General features: G+C 38.9%; 3 protein-coding genes across 3 annotated transcripts; all 3 read left to right on the top strand.

The window, feature by feature from the left end:
• Nucleotides 1-2,445: 2,445 nt before the first annotated feature.
• On the top strand, nucleotides 2,446-3,408 carry LOC103302307 (olfactory receptor 8K3-like). Its single transcript, XM_008159369.2, has one exon. It carries the CDS (start codon nucleotides 2,446-2,448, stop codon nucleotides 3,406-3,408), a length of 963 nt encoding a protein of 320 aa, XP_008157591.2.
• Nucleotides 3,409-10,577: 7,169 nt separating this feature from the next.
• Nucleotides 10,578-11,519, top strand: LOC103302308 (olfactory receptor 8K3-like). The gene has a single exon (XM_028136201.2). It carries the CDS (start codon nucleotides 10,578-10,580, stop codon nucleotides 11,517-11,519), a length of 942 nt encoding a protein of 313 aa, XP_027992002.2.
• Nucleotides 11,520-19,492: 7,973 nt separating this feature from the next.
• On the top strand, nucleotides 19,493-20,455 carry LOC103302305 (olfactory receptor 8K3-like). The gene has a single exon (XM_008159367.2). It carries the CDS (start codon nucleotides 19,493-19,495, stop codon nucleotides 20,453-20,455), a length of 963 nt encoding a protein of 320 aa, XP_008157589.2.
• Nucleotides 20,456-22,961: the final 2,506 nt, after the last annotated feature.

Genomic DNA, 22,961 nt, shown 5'->3' with positions numbered 1-22,961 from the left:
TAAAAATCTCAAATCTCAAGATCATAATATTTGTTTTAACTTGAACCCTCAATCAAGATGTCAAATATAATATTGTTATTTGTAGTTAATTGGATGTGTTTCAGAATTATTAACCTCAATAGTAAGGTATATTCATAATGTTTTCCAGTTACCTCTAAATTAAAAGGGTTTTATCAATATTTTTATAAACCGTGTTATTTCTCTGTTTAAAATTTTCTACATGTATCCAAACTTTACAAATATCATTGCAAGGATCAATGTTATTTGAAAGTCACCACTTTTAGTGGGAGGTGAGGCCAAAGCAAAATATTAAAGCATAAATTGCACTACACTGCACCTCAGTCCCTCCATGTCTGGTAAGAGGACATCACCTCCCTCTCACATGCAAGCCTGGGAAGGGTCTTTGAAATGCCATCAAGTTGTATCTTGAATAACTAAATGCACATCTAACAGAAATTGGGAATAAATTTAAAATATACACAAATACAGACTTAAGTAAAGAACAGTCTTTGCAAAATTATAAAGCAGGAATATGCATATGCCTAAAATTAAGGTTTCTTTTCCATTCTATTTACTAGAATTTATTTATTTAAATATATTTTTATTGATATCAGAGAGAAGGGAGAGGGAGAGAGAATGAGATAGAAACATCAATGATGAGAGAGAATCATTGATCTGCTGCCTCCTGCTTGCCCCACACTGGTGATCGAGCCAGAAACCTGGGCATGTGCCCTGACCTAGAATTGAACTGTGACCTCCTGGTTCATAAGTAGATGTTCAACCACTGAGCCATGCCAGCCAGGCTCCACTCTATTTATTTAGTAGCTCTTTCTAAAATTCTCTATATTTTCACTCAAAAATGACTTGGGTGCTGAAATAGGTACATTATGAATATTTTATTGATCTCTCAATGTAGAGTTCATTTATTGTCACGTATGTTAGAGCTGAAAGCAGTATCTGGCAGAGGAAGGGAGACAGAGCTGGGGAACAGTTTAACTGATCTGAACTTTTAGTGCAATTTTATAGTGAAGGTCCAATGCTAAGCTCTTCCCCTTGCATTTGTAACATATTTTTAGCGTATTGAGTGAAAACAAATTTAAGAGGTCAGAACCAGGTCATCTTTAATTATCATATAAAATAACCTAAATATAAACAGAGATCCATGTAAAAAAAGAGGTTAGTGTTTCACTATCTCATATAGTTTCTCACATATAGGGAGACTACTATTTACTAGCATCGATATAGAAAAGTGTCCAGGTTTTAAACTCTCATTTATTCCATGAGACTTATAATGTTATTTATATCCACTAAATACACTAAGTGTATTACCTCTTGAGAATTAATTCGGTGTTCCTGAACAAGTCACAAATATTCTGGTTTCTGCCTCTATCAATCTCCTTATTCTGGATATTTCATATAATGCAATTGTACAGCATGTATAGTTGGATTCTTTCACTTTGCATAATGTCTTAAAGTCTCATTCATGTAGTAGCATGTAACGATATTTTTTCTTTTATGAATTATTAATATTTCATTGTATGGATATACCATACTGGCTATATTTTTTAAGTGGATGTACTTTTGGATTATATATATTTTTGACTATTATGAATAGTGCTATGAAGATTTACCTGTAAGTTTTTATGTAAACTTAACAAAAGATTTCCTAACATTCTGGGTATATATCTAACAGTGGAATGGTTAGGTCATAAAAATAATTCTATGATTAGCTTATTGATAAACTATCAAAATGTTTTCATAGTGGCTTTTTCCACTTTAAATGACCTAGAAAAGTGTTCAAAAGTTTTAATATCTCCTTACTGTTTCCAGCATTTATAATTTTCTGTGTGTGTTTTTTGAAATAACCATCCTAGAGGGTGTAAAACAGTACTTGAATGTAGTTTTAACTTGTAGTTTTCTACTGACTAATGCTATTAAGCCACTTTTCATGTACTTATTGGTCACTTGTATATTTTTCGTAATAAGTGTCTGTTCAGGTCTTTTGCCTTTTTTAAAAATATGTGTATTGTTTACCATTTTGTTGCTGAGTTTTCCAAATCATTTGTGTATTGTATATACTGGAACCTTCACAGATATATTACTTGCCTTCTTTTTACTTTTTGTGGGTCATATTTTAATTATTTGATAATGTCCATCAGTGCACAAAAGTCTGTTTTATAATTTTGATAAAGCACCAATTTCTGTATTTTTACTTTTTTGTTTGTGCTATTGTGTCAAATCTAAGAAACCTGTCAAGAGCTTCGCTAAGCTGGGAGAGAGATAATTGAGCTGTCAAGTGTTAGAGTAGCCAATTAAAGCAACAAGCCATAAATGAAATATTGAAACCTTTAATCACTTATTACAATGGAAATCTCTAATCATAGCTCATGACATTTATTGATAAGCTATGTATTTATTCCCATTTCAGTTTTCCTGAATGGCCTGATGGACAACCACAATCGAACAATGTTGAACGAATTCATTCTAATGGGGATCACGGACCTCCCAGAGCTGCAAGCTCCATTATTTGGGCTCTTCCTCATTGTTTACCTAGTCTCCTTGCTGGGTAACCTGGGCTTGATTATCCTCACCAAGATAGACTCCAAGCTACAAACACCCATGTACTTTTTCCTGAGACACTTGGCTTTCACTGATCTTGGTTACTCTACAACTGTAGGACCTAAAATGCTAGTAAATTTAGCTGTCAATCAACATGCAATCTCCTATAATTCGTGTGCTACCCAACTCACTGTCTTCAATATGTTTATCACCAGTGAAATTTGTATTCTGTCAGCAATGGCCTATGACCGCTATGTGGCCATCTGTAACCCTCTGCTCTACACAGTGATCATGTCACAAAGGTTATGTCACTTGCTGGTTGCAATGCCCTATCTATACAGTGTCTTTTTGTCTTTGATGATCACCACAAAAATTTTCATTTCATCATTTTGTGGCTGTAATGTCATCAGGCATTTCTACTGTGATAGTCTGCCATTGATATCTTTGCTCTGCTCAGAAACACACGAAATCAAATTGATCATTCTGAGTTTTGCAGCTTTTAATCTAGTTTCATCTCTTCTGATAGTCCTTGTGTCCTACATTCTGATCCTGGTTGCCATCCTCAGGATGAATTCTGCAGAGGGCAGGCACAAGGCTTTCTCTACCTGTGGATCTCACCTGATGGTCATAGTCATTTTCTATGGTACCTTATTCTTTATGTATGTGCAGCCCAAGTCCAGTCATTCATTGGATACTGATAAAATGGCCTCTTTATTTTACACTTTGGTCATACCCATGCTGAATCCCTTGATTTACAGTTTGAGGAACAAGGAAGTGAAAAATGCCCTAACTAAAACCTGGAGCATGTGTGCAAATATTCTGTTGAAAATTCACTGTCAAATATGGTAGCAATAAATCATGTATTAGCAAATGTATACTACGTGTCATTGCTTTAATTTTGCGTTGTTTCCTTCATGAATTGGGCAAGAATCAATATTTGACAAGTATTGAAATAAGAAAAGTATTTATTATTTTCAAACAAAAGATGTTACTAATAAATGACTACTTTCTGCTTATACATCAGATATTAACCTATAAATATTCAAAGTCAGATTAGGTGCCATTCCTATATGTTCTCATATGTAGCTTTTTTTGCTTCCATTGTATATTTATTTTTATAAAACCAGCCTCTATATTATATTCAAAATTACATTTTATAGGCACACAAAAAATACCTGATATATATAAAAAATACCTGATTATATAAATAGATAAATTCAAGGAAATACACTTACATTCTTAAGAGTAATAAGCACAATTTATCTACTTATGGAGCTAAGACAAAATCAGAATATAGGCAGAATGAGAAGTAAGCTCTATAATATGGTGGATGGTATTGAGCAATATAAAAATGTAATAGAACAAGCAGCCAGAATAGAGTTTAAATTTTAAGGCTGTCCATAAGGGTGACATTTAAATAAACACTTGAAGATATGGATATCTAGGAGAAGACCATATCACAGATAGAGAAGTATAAATGCAACAGTCCTTAAATGACAATATTGTTGTTGTATTATGGAACATCAGAATCATAGGTGGTTGAAGAATAAAATTTGATTATGGAATAAAAGAGGTGATAACAAACTTGTAACAGAAGTTGTCCTTGTAGGACTATATAGACCATTGTAAAACTTGCCCTTTCTTCAGATTGATAAAAGCACCATGAGGATTTTGAGCCAATAAGTGATTAAATTAATCTTATGTTAAATGACAAGTTAGACTTCTGTACAAACAACATACTATAGAATACTAAAGTTTGGAATTGGGAATTCCAGAGCGAGTTCATTTACTTGTGATAACTGAGAGAGGACAGAAACTTAAGGCATGGCAGAAAGAGTCAGAGGATAAGAAATGAATAGATTCTTAACACGTTTAACATATTTTTTTAAGAAAAGTCAATAATATTTCTTCATATTGATGAGGTTTGTTAGAGGTTTGAAAAATATTAATTATTTTTAAAGAATGGAAAATCTAGTTCCAGAGCTTACCTAAGATATGCTGAATATTCTTTTCTGTTTTCAACTAATGTGGAATAGTAAGGACTGGACTTACCTTTCTAGTAAAAACAAGAACAAACAAACACAAGATGTAAGAAACAATAGTTGTCAAAACAATGATGTTAGGCAACAAAACAGTTTCCCTGAGAGATGAAGAATAATGGAGGTAAACTATGATTACCCAGCTTTCCTTTCTTAAGGAACTTTCTAGGCCACTCTGCCAAAAGGTCAAAACCTAGAATACTTCAGCTGATGAGGCAGAGTTGACAGTCCAGTGAGACCAGGCAGCTAGAGTTCACAAGACAGAGTACTAAAGTCCAGGGGCTTCACAGAGAAAGGAAAGTGGGCATCTGCAGATAATCCTTCTCAGTTATTCAAGGGGTGACTGATCAGCACATGAGAGTGGAAAACACCCAAGGCTAAAGAAAGAATCATGTGAAAAGACAGCAATACTCAGAACTCAAACAGAGGCAGGAACTGTGCCAGTTTGTTACAGAGTAGAAAAACTCTTAATTCATGGGGTTTATGTAGAATACACAAGAAGGTCTTACTCTGGTAGAGGAGAATAATTAGCCTAAACTGAACATTGTTTTGTGATTTTAAAAACTTATAAAAGCAACATCTGAAAGGAAATATATATATACACACACTAGAGGCCTGGTACACAAAATTTGTGCACTTATGGGGCCCTGCTCCCCAACCCTCCAATATTCATGTATTTTTGTATATGTGTGTATGTATGCACTGTTGGTTTTTTTTGTTAATCCTCACCTAAGGACATTTTTCATTGATTTTTAGAGTAGAAGGGAAGGAGAGAGACAGAGAGAGAAACATGGATGTGAGAAAGACATATCAATTGGTTGCCTCCTGAACATGCCCTGACCAGATCAGGCCGAAATAGCACTGCCAACAGGGCCGACTGCTGGCAGCCCACTGGGGCTCAGATGTTGAGCGTATGGCAATTTTCTGTTTCTGCTTCCATATCTGGTAGAGGTCCCGCTTGTAGGAGCTGCTGATGTAGCCACCACTTTCTGTCTTGATCTTCTTCTTGTCCTCTTGTCCTGACTGTCCCACAAACCGCTTCTTCTTCCAGTCCCACTTGAGCTGCTGCCGGCCCCTGGTCAGGTTCAAAGGCACCTCTGGTCCCCACCAACGCTTAGGACCCATTCACTGTCGAAATCTTTGAGCTGATAGGGGACATAGAAATCCTGGTCCAGCTGCCGGGCCTCCTCCTTCCACCTCTTGGCTCCCCGTTCAGGTCCTGGCTGTTGCCGTTTTCGGCCCACAACCTCTATGAGACATCCTCCATGCTCTCTCCCGCCACCTCTTCCTCCTCCTCCACCTCTTTCCCAGGCTGCTCCGCCTGCCACTCTGGCAGCTCGGGGCTGGACCAGCCAGGCCCTCCTGCCGCTCCTGCCAGCCCTGCCGGAAGCTGGCGATGGCCTTGAAGTCCTTCTGCCGCTTGGCCCACATCACCTGGCTGCTCAGGTCCCGGCTGGAGGCGTTGATCTCAAAGATGGTCGCCTGTGAGCGGTACTGCTTGATGCTGTCCCACCAGCCTCAGCTGCTGCAGCTCCTCCTCCTCAAAGCTCAAGCTGAAGAGGGGTTGTAGGCCCAGCCCCGCAAGGTCCAGCTCCTTGGCCTGCTTAATGGACTCTGGCAAGTACACCAGCTCCCCGCTTTTTGGCCTTGGAGCTGGAGCAGACACCCCTCCCCACTTTAGATGGCAGGGCAGCCGGGTGTCCACTCCGTCTCCCCACTTTCGATGGTAGGGGAGCCGGGTATCCGCGGCAGTCCCCCTCAGCGGCCACTGATCCGGATTGGCCGCCCGAGTGCTTGCCCCGCGCCTCTCAACAGCCGGATCAGCAGTGCTTGCCCTGCGCCTCTCAATGACCGGATAGGCCACCCCGAGTCTCGCCCCCAAGCCTCCTGCTGCCCAATCGTGGGCATAATGGAGTGATGGTTATTTGCATATTACCCTATTATTAGGTAGGATGATATACTAGAGGCCCGTACACAAAAATTTGTGCACTGAGGGGGGGTCCATCACCCCGGCCTGCCCCCTCTCACAGTCCAGGAGCCCTCAGGTGATGTCCTACTGATGGCTTAGGACCTCCTCTGGGAGAAGCAACCGGCCCATCACCCACTGCTGGCTGCTATAACTGTGGGGCCTGAGCCCTGGGCCTCGCAGCCGCCAAAGCTCATGGCTGCCTGAGCCCACTCCTGCCTGAGCCCCAGGCCTCACAGTCATCGCCATGGCTGCCTGCCCTTGGCCCTCACATCTGCCGCCATGGCTGCGTGCCCTTGGCCCTTACAGCTGCCACCATGGCTGCCTGCCTTTGACCCTCGTAGCCACTGCAACTTTGTCGGGAAGGACATCGGAAAGACATCTGCTCTAATTAGCATATTATCCTTTTATTAGTATAGATATCCTATCTAATAAAGAGGGCATATGCTAATTGACAATCATGCCCTCACAAAGATGGCGATGCCCAGGGGCAATAAGGAGGAAATATGCTAATTGACTGCCACGCTCTCAAAGATGGTGGTGCTCACAGCCACAAGATGGCCACGCCCAGTTACCTCAGCCCTGCCGGGGCGGCTGGAGTGCAGCACGGCCAGGCCTGCCCCCAGGAGGGTCTGGCCACACAGCACACCTGCCTCTGGAGTCCCCCAGTCCCCTCTGTCCACCAGCTGCCCAGGGCCAGCCCAAGGAGCAGGCAGGCCTTGGAAGTCAGGTGCCTAGCAACCCAGGGCTGCCCGAGGCTCAGGTAACCAGGGACGGCTGAGGCTTGAGCTGCTGGCAGTGGCATCAGTAGAGGTGTGATGAGGGCATCGCCGTCCCCTGATTGCCGGCTTGCCTCACACCCCTGAGGGCTTTCAGATTGTGAGAGGGGTCAGGCCGGGCTGAGGGACCCTACTCCAGTGCATGAGTTTTCATGCACCAGTTTTCTAGTGTGTGTGTGTGTGTGTATTGGATATTTAAATCAATGTATAATGTGAATTTTTTCTGATGAGCTTGATGGGCAAAAAAAAGGGTGTTTTCACCTTACATTGAGATGTGAAAAGCAATTTTTGGAGGGTAGAAGATTTTTAAGTTTTATGGTGATGGTACAAGGTACAGTGTGTTCAATTGCCAGTGAAATCTGTCAGAAATCACATATCATTTCTCACCAAGTATATCTTTAACAATGATAATCTGATAGTCGACACAGGTAGTAAACTATGCAAACCTAATTTGGTGCTTCCTATAGAAACCTAAAGCTGGTGAGAGAGAGCCCTTCTTCCTTCCCTTATCTTACAGGAAAACCATCATCTACCGATGGAATTTTTTTTTTTTAGCCTTTCATTGCATCTAAAAAATTGTATTGTTTCTTATTCCATTCATTTACATTTTTCTTAACAGTATCAGTCTTTCTGACATAAAATGGTATGTACTTGGAAACAGGATAGTATATCAGAAGCTCATACCAGTAGAAGCAATAATTTATGTGAAAAAAATGTGGATTTCCCATAAACACATTTAAAATGTAATGCTTTAAATTTTGTATTTTTATATGCTTTCTTATACCTAATTCACTGACAATTATTTATATTTTCCTTGTAGCCAGAATCAATTGTATTGTTTTCATTTTTTAAAGAAAATGTATATAACATGTTTTATCCATTATTTATTTGATCTTAGAAGCCATTCTCATTTTATGTTGCCATTACTCTAGTATTTTTTTAAACTGGTGGCATGTCAAGGATATTTCTATACATTTTTAAAAATTATAATTATTTATGTCTACATTAAAAGCTTTTTTATACTATGGAGGAGTCCTTTGTGGCCAGACTTTAACATAACGGAATCCATATTTATATCTTTGAACTTTATCTTGCCAATATACTGTTGTGTAATATAGTGACTTTACACCTATTTTTTTTTCAGTAGAGAATGTCTTTATCCAAAGGGAATGTTTACAAAAGTTCATTACATAAGACCAATTCCAGTGATCTTCCTTTCTCACAATTTGCTCACTTTCCTCATACTAGCTTAGGTTCCACTATGACAAAATATATATTTTATGTCACAAACAACATAATGTATGTTAGTTATAATGCACCCAGAGAAAAGAAGATATGTTAGGTTTTATGTGAATTTTTATTAAATATTTTAAGTAAGGAAGAAGATCAATTATTCACAATAACAACACATTTATGTTCCACTTGTAGTCATGGAGTTGGGTCCTGGTGGAAATAGGCAGGAGTGCACTAGGAACAGTTACCTTGATAATAGACTACTCGGGCTCTTTATCAGCATACTCCAGACAAAGAAGTTATGTCACACAAAAAGAATGTATGTAGATATATGTAAAGGTAATCCATTTCAGCAACATACTGTCTGTATTTAAAAAATAAAAGTAGACGCACAAAATAAAAATGACATGTATTTGCTATTAGAGGGATATTTCCAGGTACCATAAATACATTGAAACATTTAATTCTTATCTATCTCCCCAACCATATTATGAAGAATAATTGATTTTGTTGATGAGTATAGAAATTAAGAAAACTTACATCATTAGCCCTAAGAATTCCTTAGTATATCCAACAAATGTAAGTATAACATAGACTGTAACTGCCTATGTATATTTTCCTATACACATAACATCTACTATGATTTTTAAGTGTTTCCATAAGATACACGTTTGTCCAATATCGGTCATGTGCTAAATTTGTCATCCTGCATCAACAGTAGACATAATGGCTTTAAAAGGAATATGTTTTATTTTTTAAATTCTACCATAAAATGTAATAATATTTATTTTGAACCCTTTTAAAATTAATATTTGTGTGTTACAAACAAAATTGCAATGTCTATAATACAGAATACTTACAAATATTTGAACATATGATTATGAAACATAAACATTAATAAATGGCATCTGAAATTGTAGTAGGAGATACCTTAACAGGACAAAGCAATATGAGTTTTAGTAAATTAAATGAAAGGAATATGTTTTAAATGAAGGGATTTTAAATGTTTCTCCACATAATTGGAATTTGGACTTTAAAAATTCTATCATGTAATTAATATAGGTTCATGTCACATTGTATGATTATAATTTATCAAGTGCAATTATGTAACTGTCATTGCATAAAAGACAACAGGAAAGCTTAACAATGAACTACAAACCTAATGTCTACAGTTTTCAACATTTTTTTATATTTACTGCTTTTTGTATGTAAAATCTTTATCATCCTATCTAATAAAGGGATAATTAACCATCACTCCATCACAAAGCTGGCAGCTCCCATTGCCACAATGCGGCAGCGCCCAGTACCCTCAGCTTTGCTAGAGTGCCCCAGTCCTGGGAGGGCGGCCGCAGAGAGCGGCCTGGTGGAATGCTTGCTTCATCGTCCCACCTGTGGCCAAGGAGACCCTCTGAGCCATGGAGAAATTCTGGGCAGCACGCACAGAGAAGACAGGCCCTGCAGAGAGCAGAGAAACACAGGTACTGGGCTTAAGCCGGTAGGGCTCCCAGATTGGAGAAGGTGCAGGTTGAGCTGAGGGACCCATACCCCCATGCACAAATTTTGTGCACTGGGCCTCTAGTTACATATAACAGGGTTTGCCACCATTCGACTTACTGGCATTTGGGGCTGTAAAATTCTTTGTTGAGGGTATACACTAAGACAGTAGGATAATTAGCAACCTCACTAGACGCCAACCATGTGTTCCAGTAGCACAGCTCCTTCAGTTGTGACAACCAAAAAGCTTCCAATATTATCAAATGTTAGAGGGGGACAAATTTCCCGCCATGGAAAACACAAAACTCTATCTCCAACTTTATTCTTGTCTCTGTGTTTATTTGTGGGAAGTGGATTATTTTAATACAGCCTAACTGGTATATTAGGATTTATTTAACTTGTACCAACTTTGTATACAAAAAAAAAAAAAATTGCTAGATGATGCTACATAAAAGCTATTGAATATGTGAATGTCTTTATCCAGAATAGGTTTTCTGATAAACCTGGATGGACCAACAAAACCTAACAGTGCTAAAAGAATTCATTCTAATTGGAATCACAGACCACCCTCAGCTGCAGGCCACCTTCTTTGGGGTGTTCCTCATCATCTATGCAGTCTCCGTGGTGGGCAACGTGGGTATGATCATCCTCACCAAGATGGACTCCAGGCTTCAGACACCCATGTACTTCTTTCTCAGACACCTGGCTTTCACTGATCTTGGTTATTCAACAGCTGTGGGACCCAAAATGTTGGCAAACATTGTAACTAAACAAAAGACTATTCCCTACAATTGGTGTGCAGCCCAGCTAGCGTTCTTCATCTTGTTCATCATTAGTGAACTTTTCATTCTCTCCGCGATGGCCTATGACCGCTATGTGGCCATCTGTAACCCCCTACTCTACACAGTCATCATGTCACCAAGGGTATGCTGGACACTGGTAGCAGTACCCTATCTCCACAGTGCTTTTCTCTCTCTGATAACCACCATAAAGATTTTTATTTCATCTTTCTGTGGCCATAATATCATTAATCATTTCTATTGTGACTGTCTTCCATTGCTGACACTGCCATGCTCAAGCACACGTGAAATTGAGTTGATAATACTGATCTTTTCAGTGTTTAATTTGGTTTCATCTCTTCTGGTAGTCCTTGTGTCCTACATACTAATCCTCCTGGCCATCCTCAAGATGCACTCTGCAGAGGGCAGGCACAAGGCCTTCTCCACCTGTGGATCTCACCTGACAGTAGTGGTTATATTGTATGCGACTCTATTCTTCATGTATGTGCAGCCCAAGTCCAGTCATTCCTTTGACAGTGATAAAATGGCCTCTGTGTTTTACACTTTGATCATACCCATGCTGAACCCCTTGATCTACAGCTTGAGAAACAAAGAAGTGAAAGGTGCCCTGCATAGGATATGGAAAAACCTCAGCAAACGTCCAGGGTGAAGTTTAATATAGACTGTGTAAGCAATAAATTAGGTGTACAAGCTGTTTGTGATATATGATTGGACTTAGAAGGCAGTGATCTGTAAGAGGCATGGGAGAGTAGAAATATAATTTTGTTGTTTTCACCTTATAGATGTTGAAGTAGTGATTATCCTCTAGTTTCAACTCTGATTTGTCCTCAGGTTTTACTGTAAGAGATCAAAGCCCCAATAACTGTTTACACATTACCAAGTAGTTATGTTACTTGTATCTTACATAGCATTAAAATACAGGTGCCCATCATACTGGCATAGTGACATACAGATGATGGCAGTTACTGTTATCAGTGGTGAACACATATATAGCAATGAATAATACATGAACAATTTGCCTTATGACAGTTTAACTATATCTTCCTTTGGCTTGGTGGCATATCAGGTTCCTTTTATAGCATACATAAACATGTATATGCTTGCAGAAGCAGAAATAATAGTGTAATTATTTTCAAGTGACATTATTGTGTACATTAAAAATGTAAAGGAATTGTCAACTTGAAACATGATAAATAATAAAAGCATTTCGCAAGATTGGTGGATATAAGGTAACCAAGCATATAAAAGATCAATTTCCTCTACACTAGTAAAAAGGAGATGAAAATAAAATATAAAACTATTGATTACACAACAATAAAATTTGTAAAATACTTAAAGAACATCCTAATGAATTCTTTGCATTACTTCACTGCTAGATGCTACAAAATCATTACTAGTTTATTAAAGGAAACATAAATGTAGTAATATACCATGTCCATTGATTGGAAATAACAAATGTGATTAGATCAATGCTCCCACAATTGTTCTATAGATTTAATGCACTAGCAATGAAAAGTCCAATAGTATTTTTTACTACTCAAGTTCATATTAAATTTATGTGTAAATGCTAAACTTTTAGGGTAGTCAGGGAAATATATTAAAAGAAGGAAGAATACAAAGTGCTTATAATTATAGATATCAATATCTTTAATAAAACTATATTTTTTGAAAATTGTGCCATCAGGCCCCAGCACTGGTAATTCGGGTGGTTGGAGCATCATCCAAAGCACCAGAAGGTCGCAGGATTAATTCCAAGTCTGGGCACATGCTGGGATTGAGGTTTTGATCCATGGTCCAAGTGTTTATTGGAGGCATCTGATCTATTGATGATATATTTCTCTCCAATGGATGCCCCTCTCTCTGTCTCCCTTCCTTCCTCCCTCTTTCCTTCCATCACTCCATCCAACCTTGCCCTCCTCTCCGAAATCATATTTAAAAAACTGTGTCATCATTGCAAATAGAAAGGCCAATAAAATAAATGAAAATAATTTGTTCAATAGGTGACTCACACATATAATTTCACTTGATTTAAATAAAAAATGCACGCTATGTAATAAGGAAAGAAGGGTTTCATAGTAAACTGATCTAGCTCATTTAGGTTTCCTATGTAAAATATAAAACTTAGTCATTTGGTTGCATCAAATGTAAGATTAATTATGAATATATTATATTCATAAAAAATAAAGAAATCTAAAGCACAAAGATTCTTTTTTAAAAAAGAATATCTTCATGACGTGGAAAAAGCAAAGATTTCTTTATAAAGTACAAAAATTATAACACTGAAATATACATAGACTAGAAGCCTGGTGCCTGAAATTCATGCAAGGGTTGGGGGTTGCAGTTGTCCCTCAGCCCAGCCTGCACCCTCTCCAATCTGGGACCACTCGAGGGAGGCAGTTCAATATCCCTCTCACAATCCAGGACTGCTGGCTCCCAACCACTCGCCTGCCTGCCTGCCTAATTGCCTCTAACCACTTCTGCCTGCCAGCCTGATCACCCTCTAACCATTCTCTTGCCAGCCTGATTGACACTTAACTGCTTCCCTGCCAGCCTGATTGCCCCTAATTGCCCTCCCCTGCCGGCCTGTTTGCCCCTAACTGTCCTTCCCTGCAGGCCTGGTCACCCCCAACTGCCCTCCCCTGCATGCCTTGTTCCCCCCAAATATCCTCCCCTGCCGGCCTGATATCATCCCCAACTGCCCTCTCCTGCAGGCCTGGTTTCCCCAACTGCCCCCCCTTGCAGGCCTGGACCCCCCCTACTGCCCTCTCCTGCAGGCCGGGTTGCCCTCAACTGGTATCCTCTGCAAGCCCAGTCATCCCGAACTGCCCTCCCCTGGAGGCCTGATTGCCCCCAACTGCGCTCCCCTGCTGGCCTGATTGCCCACAACTGCCTGCCCCTTGCCGGCCATCTTGTGGTGGCCATTTTTGACCACATGGGGGCAACCATATTGTGTGTTGGAGTGATGATAAATTTGTATATTACCTCTTTATTACATAAGATATCACTGTATACAAAATAAAAATTTGTATTTATCAAAATATCATCAGACACCACAGAAGAGATAAAATAAAATCCTGAGAGAACACTTCTGATACACATATGAGTACTGATATCAGTAATTTGTAAAACAAATTGCCAAACTGTTAAATTAAGTATGATTTAGACGATCAATGTACTGTGGGGGGAAGGGGAACCAGGATGGTCAACACACCTGAAGAAATGCTTTACAACAAAAGCTATCAAAACAGCCAAAAATTCATAAATGTCTTCAAAATATCATTAATCATTAGCTAAGTATGTTAAGGTTATACTATGAAATCACTACACACCCAGCAGAATGGCTAAAATTAAAAATTTTGAACAATATTTCAAAATGTTGGTGCTAATGAGGAAAGCAAATATTATTTTACTTACTTGAGGACATGCACATTGTTATAAAAACTGAAAAGCTAAGGGTAGAAATGACTAAATTTTAGTATGTGTATTCTCTATGAGGCAGCCATTCCATTCTTGAGTAATTATGCCCACTGGAGGATAATGTGTTTGTCAGATGTGGCCATCATAGGTGTTTAAACGCTTATCAAGGGTAGAAGGGGTGGTGCATTTACAGGGTTGGGAAAAGTAGCTCTAAAATTGCAACTACGAAAAAAAATTATTCTCGTTTTATTTTAATTACAATTATCAGGGAATTGTATATATCAGGGCAATATTTTTATAAATAATATGTGATTATCTGTAATAAATCCAAATTTATCATTTTATAATACCTAAAGAAGAGGAAAACGTTTTATTTTCAAAGCATAAAATGGAATACAATGTTAATAATATCAGCAATCATAAAACCTTGAAATTGGAACCCATTCTAATATTCAAAAATAGAATAATGGATAAATAATTTGTGATGAAATGGAACTATACATAAAAATTAGGATGAACCATCTAGAAATACCTATGACAATATATCAAGTGAAAGCCCAGACACACAAAAAACAATGTACAGGATTTCTTCTATACTGTATAAAGTAACAAACATAGGTGAAAATAATCTATGCTATTAGAAGTCAGACTGTGTGTGTGTGTGTGTAAGGGAACAGTACATAATAGAAAGGAGAATGAAGGATTATTTTGGAGTCCTGATAACATTTTATTTATTTTAGTGGTTATAATTGCTGTAATCTGGATCCTGACTACACAGTTGTGTTAATTTTATAAATATTAATTTATGATGTATGCTTTTGTTAATATGTATATTATCTATACTAATAAAAGGTAATATGCTAATTAGACTGGGAGACCCTCCAAGAGACCTTCCGGATGTTCTTCTGGACAAAGCCATTGTGGCGGTGCTGAGGTAGAGGTGGTTAGAGGCCAAGAGCAGAGGGCAGTTGTGGGTGATCAGGCCAGGATGGGAAGGCAGTTGTGGGTGATCATGCCAGTGGGGGGGAAGGGGTGTGTGGCCATTTGGGGTGATCAGGCTGGTGGGGGGTGGCAGTTGAGGGTGAGTAGACCAGCAGGGGGGCCAGTTGGGGGCAAGCAAGCTGTCAGTGGGGGTCGGATGGGGGTGATCAGGACAGCAGGGGGGGGCAGTTAGTGGTGATCAGGCCAGCAGGGGTGCAGTTGGGTGTGAGCAGGCCAGTGGGGAGGGCAGGTGGGGGTGAGCAGGCCAGCAGCGGGGGCAGTTGGGGGCAAGCACACTGGCATGGGGGGCATTTGGGGGCAAGCAGGCCAGAGGCAGGGGCCAATTGGGAGCGAGCAGGCCAGCAGGTAGAGTGGTTAGGGGCAATCAGGCAGGCAGGCAGGTGAGCGGTTAGGAGCCAGCAGTACCGGATAAAGAGAGGGATGTCCGACTGCCAGTTTTGGCCCGATCCCTGTAAACCAACAGTAGGACATCCTTCGAGGGGTCCCAGATTGGAGAGGGTGCAGTCAGGGCTGAGGGACACCCCCCCCACACACACCCATGCATGAATTTCGTGCACTGGGCCACTAGTACTTTAATAAGTTAAATACACCACAACTAAGAGGAAAATAGCTACACATATCTATTTTCCCTTATGAATTTTAAAACAATGTAAAACATTGTACAAACATTTCTCCATTATGTCCTCAGTGGTAAAATCATAAGCAGACACTCCTTTTAGAGGAGACAATTAAGGATTGCAAAAAAACTAAAATGCTCTCCTAAAGAAATGATATCCAAGAGAACACAAGGAAAGGTACCTAACATAACTTCATTTGTGTGGGACTAGAAAGATGTCTGTACAATTAGCAGATATCCCATCGGCTTAGTTTGAAGTTTTGAAATGCTTTAAGCATAATTAACAAATTGTATCCTTTCCCCTCAGGGACCATCTCAAAGGACCAAGGAAACCCGTAAATTCTTCTTATTGGGTTATCTTAGGGACACATCATGGGGCAGCACAGTGAGATTCCTTCTTGGAGGTGAGTAGACTGTACCTGCTTCTCTGACCTGTTCTGTGGTCCAGGGACCCTTCATGGTCCATCTCCCATTTAACAATTAGTCTCTAATACTCCAACTCAGAGCTTTAGCCATAGCTTTATCAACCTGCTTTAATAAATGAAGTTTCAACAGCTACTTTTTTATGATTTTTTATGAAAGCCAGACATTTACATTAATGTAATAAATATGATACCTCTGAGTGGCAAGGAAGCATTAAAAATCTCAAATCCCAAGATCATAATATTTGTTTTAACTTGGACCCTTAATCAAATATGATATTGTTATTTGTAGTTAATTGGATGTGTTTCAGAATTATTAACCTCAATAGTAAGGTATATTCATAATGTTTTCCAGTTACCTTTAAATTAAAAAGATTTTATCAATATTTTTATAAACCGTGTCATTTCTCTGTTTAAAATTTTCCACACATATCCAAACTTTACAAATATCATTGCAAGGATCAATGTTATTTGAAAGTCACCACTTTTAGTGGGAGGTGAGGCCAAAGCAAAATATTAAAGCATAAATTGCACTACACTACACCTCTGTCCCTCCATGTCTGGTAAGAGGACATCCCATCCCTCTCACATGCAAGCCTTGGAAGGGTCTTTGAAATGCCAATAAGTGTTATCTTTAATAACTAAATGCACATCTAATAGAAATTGGGAATAAATTTAAAATATACACAAATACAGACTTAAATGAAGAACAGTCTTTGCAAAATTATAAAGCAGGAGTATGCATTATGCCTAAAATTAAGGTTTCTTTTCCACTCTACTTATTAGTATTTATTTATTTAAAATTTTTTTTATTGATTTCAGAGAGAAAGGGAGAGGGAGAGAGAATGAGATAGAAACATCAGTGATGACAGAGAATCATTGATCTGCTGCCTCCTGCTTGCCCCACACTGGTGATCGAGCCAGAAACCTGGGCATGTGCCCTGACCTAGAATTGAACTGTGACCTCCTGGTTCATAAGTAGATGTTCAACCACTGAGCCATGCCAGCCAGGCTCCACACTATTTAGTAGCTCTTTCTAAAATTCTCTATATTTTCACTCAAAAATGACTTGGGTGCTGAAATAGGTACATTATGAATATTTTATTGATCTCTCAATGTAGAATTAATTTATTGTCACGTATGTTAGAGCTGAAAGCAGTATCTGGCAGAGGAAGGGAGACAGAGCAGGGAAGCAGTTTAATTGATCTTTACTCTTAGTGCAGTTTTATAGTGAAGGTCCAATGCTAAGCTCTTCCCCTTGCATTTGTTACATATTTTGAGAGTATTGAGTAAAAACAAATTTAAGAGGTCAGAACCAGGTCATCTTTAATTATCATATAAAATAATCTACATATAAATAGAAACCCATGTAAAAAAAAGAGGTTAGTGTTTCACTATCTCATATTTTCTCACATATAGAAAGACTGATATTTACTAGCATAGATATAAAAAAGTGTCCAGTTTTTATTTTATTTTATTGTTTAAAGTATTACAAATAGTAGCACATATGTTTCCTTTTTTCCCCATTGAGCTTCCCCCGACTTCCCCTACTCCCCAGCAAATGCCCTCATCCCCCCTAGTGACTTGCAATCATTGGTTATGCTTCTATACATGCATACAAGTCCTTTGGTTGATCTCTTTTTGTTCTTTATATTCCATAAATGAGTGAGATCATGTGGTATTATTCTTTCCTGACTGGCTTATTTCACTTAGCATAATGCTCTCTAGTGAACTCATACAACTTAACAAAAGGATGATAAACAATCTAATAAAAAAATGGGCAAAGGACCTAAATAGACATTTTTCCAAAGAGGACATTCAGAAAGCCAAGAGACATATGCAAACATCCTCAAAGTCACTAATCACCCAAGAGATGGAAATTAAAACAAGAATGAGGGACCATCTCACACCTGTCAGAAGGGCTATCATCAAGAAATCAACAAAGTACAAGTCCTGGAGTGTCCAGTTTTTAAACTCTCATTTATTCCATGAGACTTAGAATGTTATTTATATCCAATAAATACACTCAGTGTATTATCTCCTGAGAATTAATTCAGTGTTCCTGAACAAGCCACAAATATTCTGGTTTCTTCCTCTATCAATCTCCTTATTCTGGATATTTCATATAATGCAATTGTACAGCATGTGACCTTTTATAGTTGGCTTCTTTCACTTTGCATAATGTCTTAAATGCTCATTCATGTAGTAGCATGTATCAATACTTTTTTCTTTTATGAATTATTAATATTTCATTGTATGAATACACCATACTGGCTATATCCTTTTATAAGTTGATGAACCTTTGGATTATATATATTTTTGACTATTATGACTAGCGCTTTGAATATTTACCTGTAAGTTTTTGTGTAAACTTAACAAAGGTTTTCCTAATTTCTGGGTATATATCCAAGAGTGGAATTTTTGGATCATAATAACAATTCTATGATTAGCTTATTGAGTAACCCTCAAAATGTTTTCATAGTGGCTTATTACAGTTTAAATGACCGAAAAAAGTGTTCAAAGATTCTAATATTCCACACTGTTGCCAGAATTTGTAATTTTCTATTATTTTTTAATAAAAATCCTAGAGGGTGTAAAACAGTACCTGTGTAGTTTTAACTTGTATTTTTCTAATGACTAATGCTGTTAAGCCACTTTTCATGTCCTTATTGGTCACTTGTATGTTTTCTATAATATATGTCTGTTCAGGTCTTTTGCCTTTTTAAAAAAATATGTGGGTTGTTTACCATTTTGTTGTTGAGTTTTCCAAATCGTTTGTGTATTGTATATACTGGAAACTTCACAGATATATTACTTGCATTTTTTTTTTTTTTTACTTTGTGTGGGTCGTATTTTAATTATTTGATAATGTTCTTCAGTGCACAAAAGTCTGTTTTATAATTTTGATAAAGCACCAATTTCTGTATTTTTACTTTTTTGTTTGTGCTATTGTGTCAAATCTAAGAAACCTGTCAAGAGCTTCGCTAAGCTGAGAGAGAGATAATTGAGCTGTCAAGTGTTAGAGTAGCCAATTAAAGCAACAAGCCATAAATGAAATATTGAAACCTTTAATCACTTATTACAATAGAAATCTCTAGGCATAGCTCATGACATTTATTGATTAGCTATGTATTTATTCCCATTACAGTTTTCCTGAATGGCCTGATGGACAACCACAATCGAACAATGTTGAATGAATTCATTCTAATGGGGATCACGGACCTCCCAGAGCTGCAAGCTCCATTATTTGGGCTCTTCCTCATTGTTTACCTAGTCTCCTTGCTGGGTAACCTGGGCTTGATTATCCTCACCAAGACAGACTCCAAGCTACAAACACCCATGTACTTTTTCCTGAGACACTTGGCTTTCACTGATCTTGGTTACTCAACAACTGTAGGACCTAAAATGCTAGTAAATTTAGCTGTCAATCAACATGCAATCTCCTATAATTCGTGTGCTACCCAACTCACTGTCTTCAATGTGTTTATCACCAGTGAAATTTGTATTCTGTCAGCAATGGCCTATGACCGCTATGTGGCCATCTGTAACCCTCTGCTCTACACAGTGATCATGTCACAAAGATTATGTCACTTGCTGGTGGCAATACCCTATCTACACAGTGTCTTTTTGTCTTTGCTGATCACCACAAAAATTTTCATTTCATCATTTTGTGGCCGTAATGTCATCCAACATTTCTACTGTGATTGTCTGCCATTGATATCTTTGCTCTGCTCAGACACACATGAAATCAAATTGATCATTCTGAGTTTTGCAATTTTGACTCTAGTTTCATCTCTTCTGATAGTCCTTGTGTCCTACATTCTGATCCTGGTTGCCATCCTCAGGATGAATTCTGCAGAGGGCAGGCACAAGGCTTTCTTTACCTGTGGATCTCACCTGACAGTCATAGTCATTTTCTATGGTACCTTATTCTTTATGTATGTGCAGCCCAAGTCCAGTCATTCATTGGATTCTGATAAAATGGCCTCTTTATTTTACACTTTGGTCATACCTATGCTGAATCCCTTGATTTACAGTTTAAGGAACAGGGAGGTGAAAAATGCCCTAATTAAAACCTTGAGCATGTGTGCAAATAATCTCTTGAAAATTCACTGTAAGATATGGTAAGAATTAATTATGTATTAGCCAATGTATACTAAGTTTGATTGCTTCAATCTTGTATTGTTACCTTCATGAAAAGGGCAAGAATCAATGTGTGATAGTATAGAAATAAGAAAAATATTTATTATTTTCAAACAAAATATATCACTAATAAATGACTACTTTCTGCTTATACATCAGATATTAACCTATAAATATTCAAAGTCAGATTAGGTGCCATTCCTATATGTTCTCATATGTAGCTTTTTTTGCTTTCATTATATATTTATTTTTATAAAACCAGCCTCTATATTATATTTAAAATTGTATGGTATAGGCACACAAAAAATACCTTATATATATAAAAAAATACATGATTATATAAATGGGTTGATTCAATGAAATATGCTTACATTGTTAAGAGTAATAAGCAAAATTTATCTATTTACGGAGCTAAGACAAAATCAGAATATATGCAGAATGAGAAGTAAGCTATATAATATGATGGATGGTATTGAGCAACATAAAAATGTAATAGAACAAGCATCCAGAATAGAGTTTCAATTTTAAGGTTGTCAATAAGGGTGGCATTTAAATAAACACTTGAAGATATGAGTGAGTGGACTATATGGCTATCTAGGAGAAGACCATATAACAGAGAGAGAAGTGTAAATGCAAGAGTTCTTAAATGACAATATTGTTGTTGTATTATGGAACATCAGTATCAAAGGTGGTTGAAGAATAAAATGTGATTAGGACATAGAAGAGGTGATAATACACTTGTAACAGAAGTTGACCTTGTAGGACTATATAGACCTTTCTGAAACTTGCCCTTTCTCCTGATTGATAAAAGGACCCTGAGGATTTTTAGCCAATGAGTGATTAAATTAATCTTATATTAAACTAGTGGCCTGTTGCATGAAATTCATGCATGGAGTGGGGGTTCCCTCAGCCCAGCCTGCACCCTTTCCAATCAGGGACCCCTTGCTGACAGTCTGACATCCCTCTCACAATCTGGGACCACTGGCTCCTAACTACTCACTTACCTGCCTGCCTGATTACCCCTAACTGCCTCTGCCTGCCTTCCTAATTGCCCCTAACCCCTCTGCTTGCCTGCCTGTTTGCCCCTAACTGCCCTCCCCTGCCTGATCTTGTCCCCAACAGCACTCCCTTGCTGGCCTGAGCTCCCCCGCTACTGCCCCCTCCTGCTGGCCTGATCTCGCCCCCATCTGCCTTTCCCTGCTGGCCGGATCTCGCCCCCATCTGCCCCCTGCTGGCCTGGTTGCCCCCAACTGCCCACTCTTGCTGGCCTGTTTTGCCTCCAACGGCCCTCCCCTGCCGGCCTGATCTCACTCCCAACTACCTTCTCCTGCTGGCCTGGTTCCCCTCAACTGCCCTCCCCTTCTGGCCTGATCTTGCCCCCAATGGCCCCCAACTGCCCTCTCCTGCCAGACTGGTTGCCCCCAACTGCCCTCCCCTGCTGGCCTGATCTTACCCCCTCCCACCCTCCTCTGTTGGCCAATTTGGTTCTGATTGGTCAGTTTCTATGCCAGTCAGCGTCAAAAGCTCCGCCTCCTAGGCAGCCATTGGCTCCTCACACTTCACCCAGATTTGGTTCTGATTGGTCAGTTTCTATGCCAGTTAGGTCTCTCCGCCTATCAACGGGGCCTGATCAGAAAGGCGGGACTGATCAGTAGCCCTGTTGGAGGCCTGGAGAGAAATGGAGGCAAGGCTGCTGGCTGGCCTGGAGAGAAAGAAAGAGATAAGTGCTGATCAATAGCTGCCACACAGGCTACAGATCAGACACTGCTTCTCTCTTCAGGCCTCTCTCTGGGCCTGATTCGCAGCCCCCTCAGCAGTCAGTGCTGGGTCACCATGCCTGCAGTTGCAGTAGTCAGGGCTGGGTTGCCATGGCAACCCAGTGCTGACAGCAGGACTGACTTCATGGTTGTGGAGCCTCCGGTCCTGATGGAACCAGGGTTTTTAATACTAGGATGACAACTTAGACTTCTGTAAAAACAATAGATTATAGGATGCTAGAAAAGGAAATGGGAAATCCTGAGGGAGTTCATTTAGTTGTGATAATTGGGAGAGGACAGAAACTTAAGCTAGGGCAGAAAGAGTCAGAGGATAAGAAATGAGTAGATTCTTAACACATTTTTTAAGGAAAGGTCAATAATATTACTACATATTGATGGGGTTTGTTAGAGGCTTGAAAAAATATTATTTTTAAAGAATAGAAAAACTAGTTCCAGAGCTCACCTAAGATATGCTGAATACTCTTTTTTGTTTCCAACTAATGTAGAATAATAGGGACTGGACTTACCTTTCTATTAAAACAAGAACAAACACAAGATGTAAGAAATAATAGTTTTTAAAACAATGGTATTAGGCAACAAAACAGTTTCCCTGAGAGATGACAAATAAGGGAGATGAACTATGATTACCCAGCTTTCCTTTCTTATGAGAGTTTCTAGGCCACCCTGCCAAAAGGTCAAAACCTAGAATACTTCAGCTGATGAGGCAGAGTTGA

The sequence above is a fragment of the Eptesicus fuscus genome, chromosome 13 (assembly GCF_027574615.1).
Source record: "Eptesicus fuscus isolate TK198812 chromosome 13, DD_ASM_mEF_20220401, whole genome shotgun sequence".
Lineage (NCBI taxonomy): Eukaryota > Metazoa > Chordata > Mammalia > Chiroptera > Vespertilionidae > Eptesicus > Eptesicus fuscus.
Note: the sequence above shows the minus strand (reverse complement) of the source record. Positions and strands in the feature narration are given on the sequence as shown.

Excerpts from the sequence above, each read along its gene's own strand:
- LOC103302308 (XM_028136201.2), top strand. The coding sequence starts at position 10,578 with ATGGACCAACAAAACCTAACAGTGCTAAAAGAATTCATTCTAATTGGA.
- LOC103302305 (XM_008159367.2), top strand. The coding sequence starts at position 19,493 with ATGGACAACCACAATCGAACAATGTTGAATGAATTCATTCTAATGGGG.
- LOC103302307 (XM_008159369.2), top strand. The coding sequence starts at position 2,446 with ATGGACAACCACAATCGAACAATGTTGAACGAATTCATTCTAATGGGG.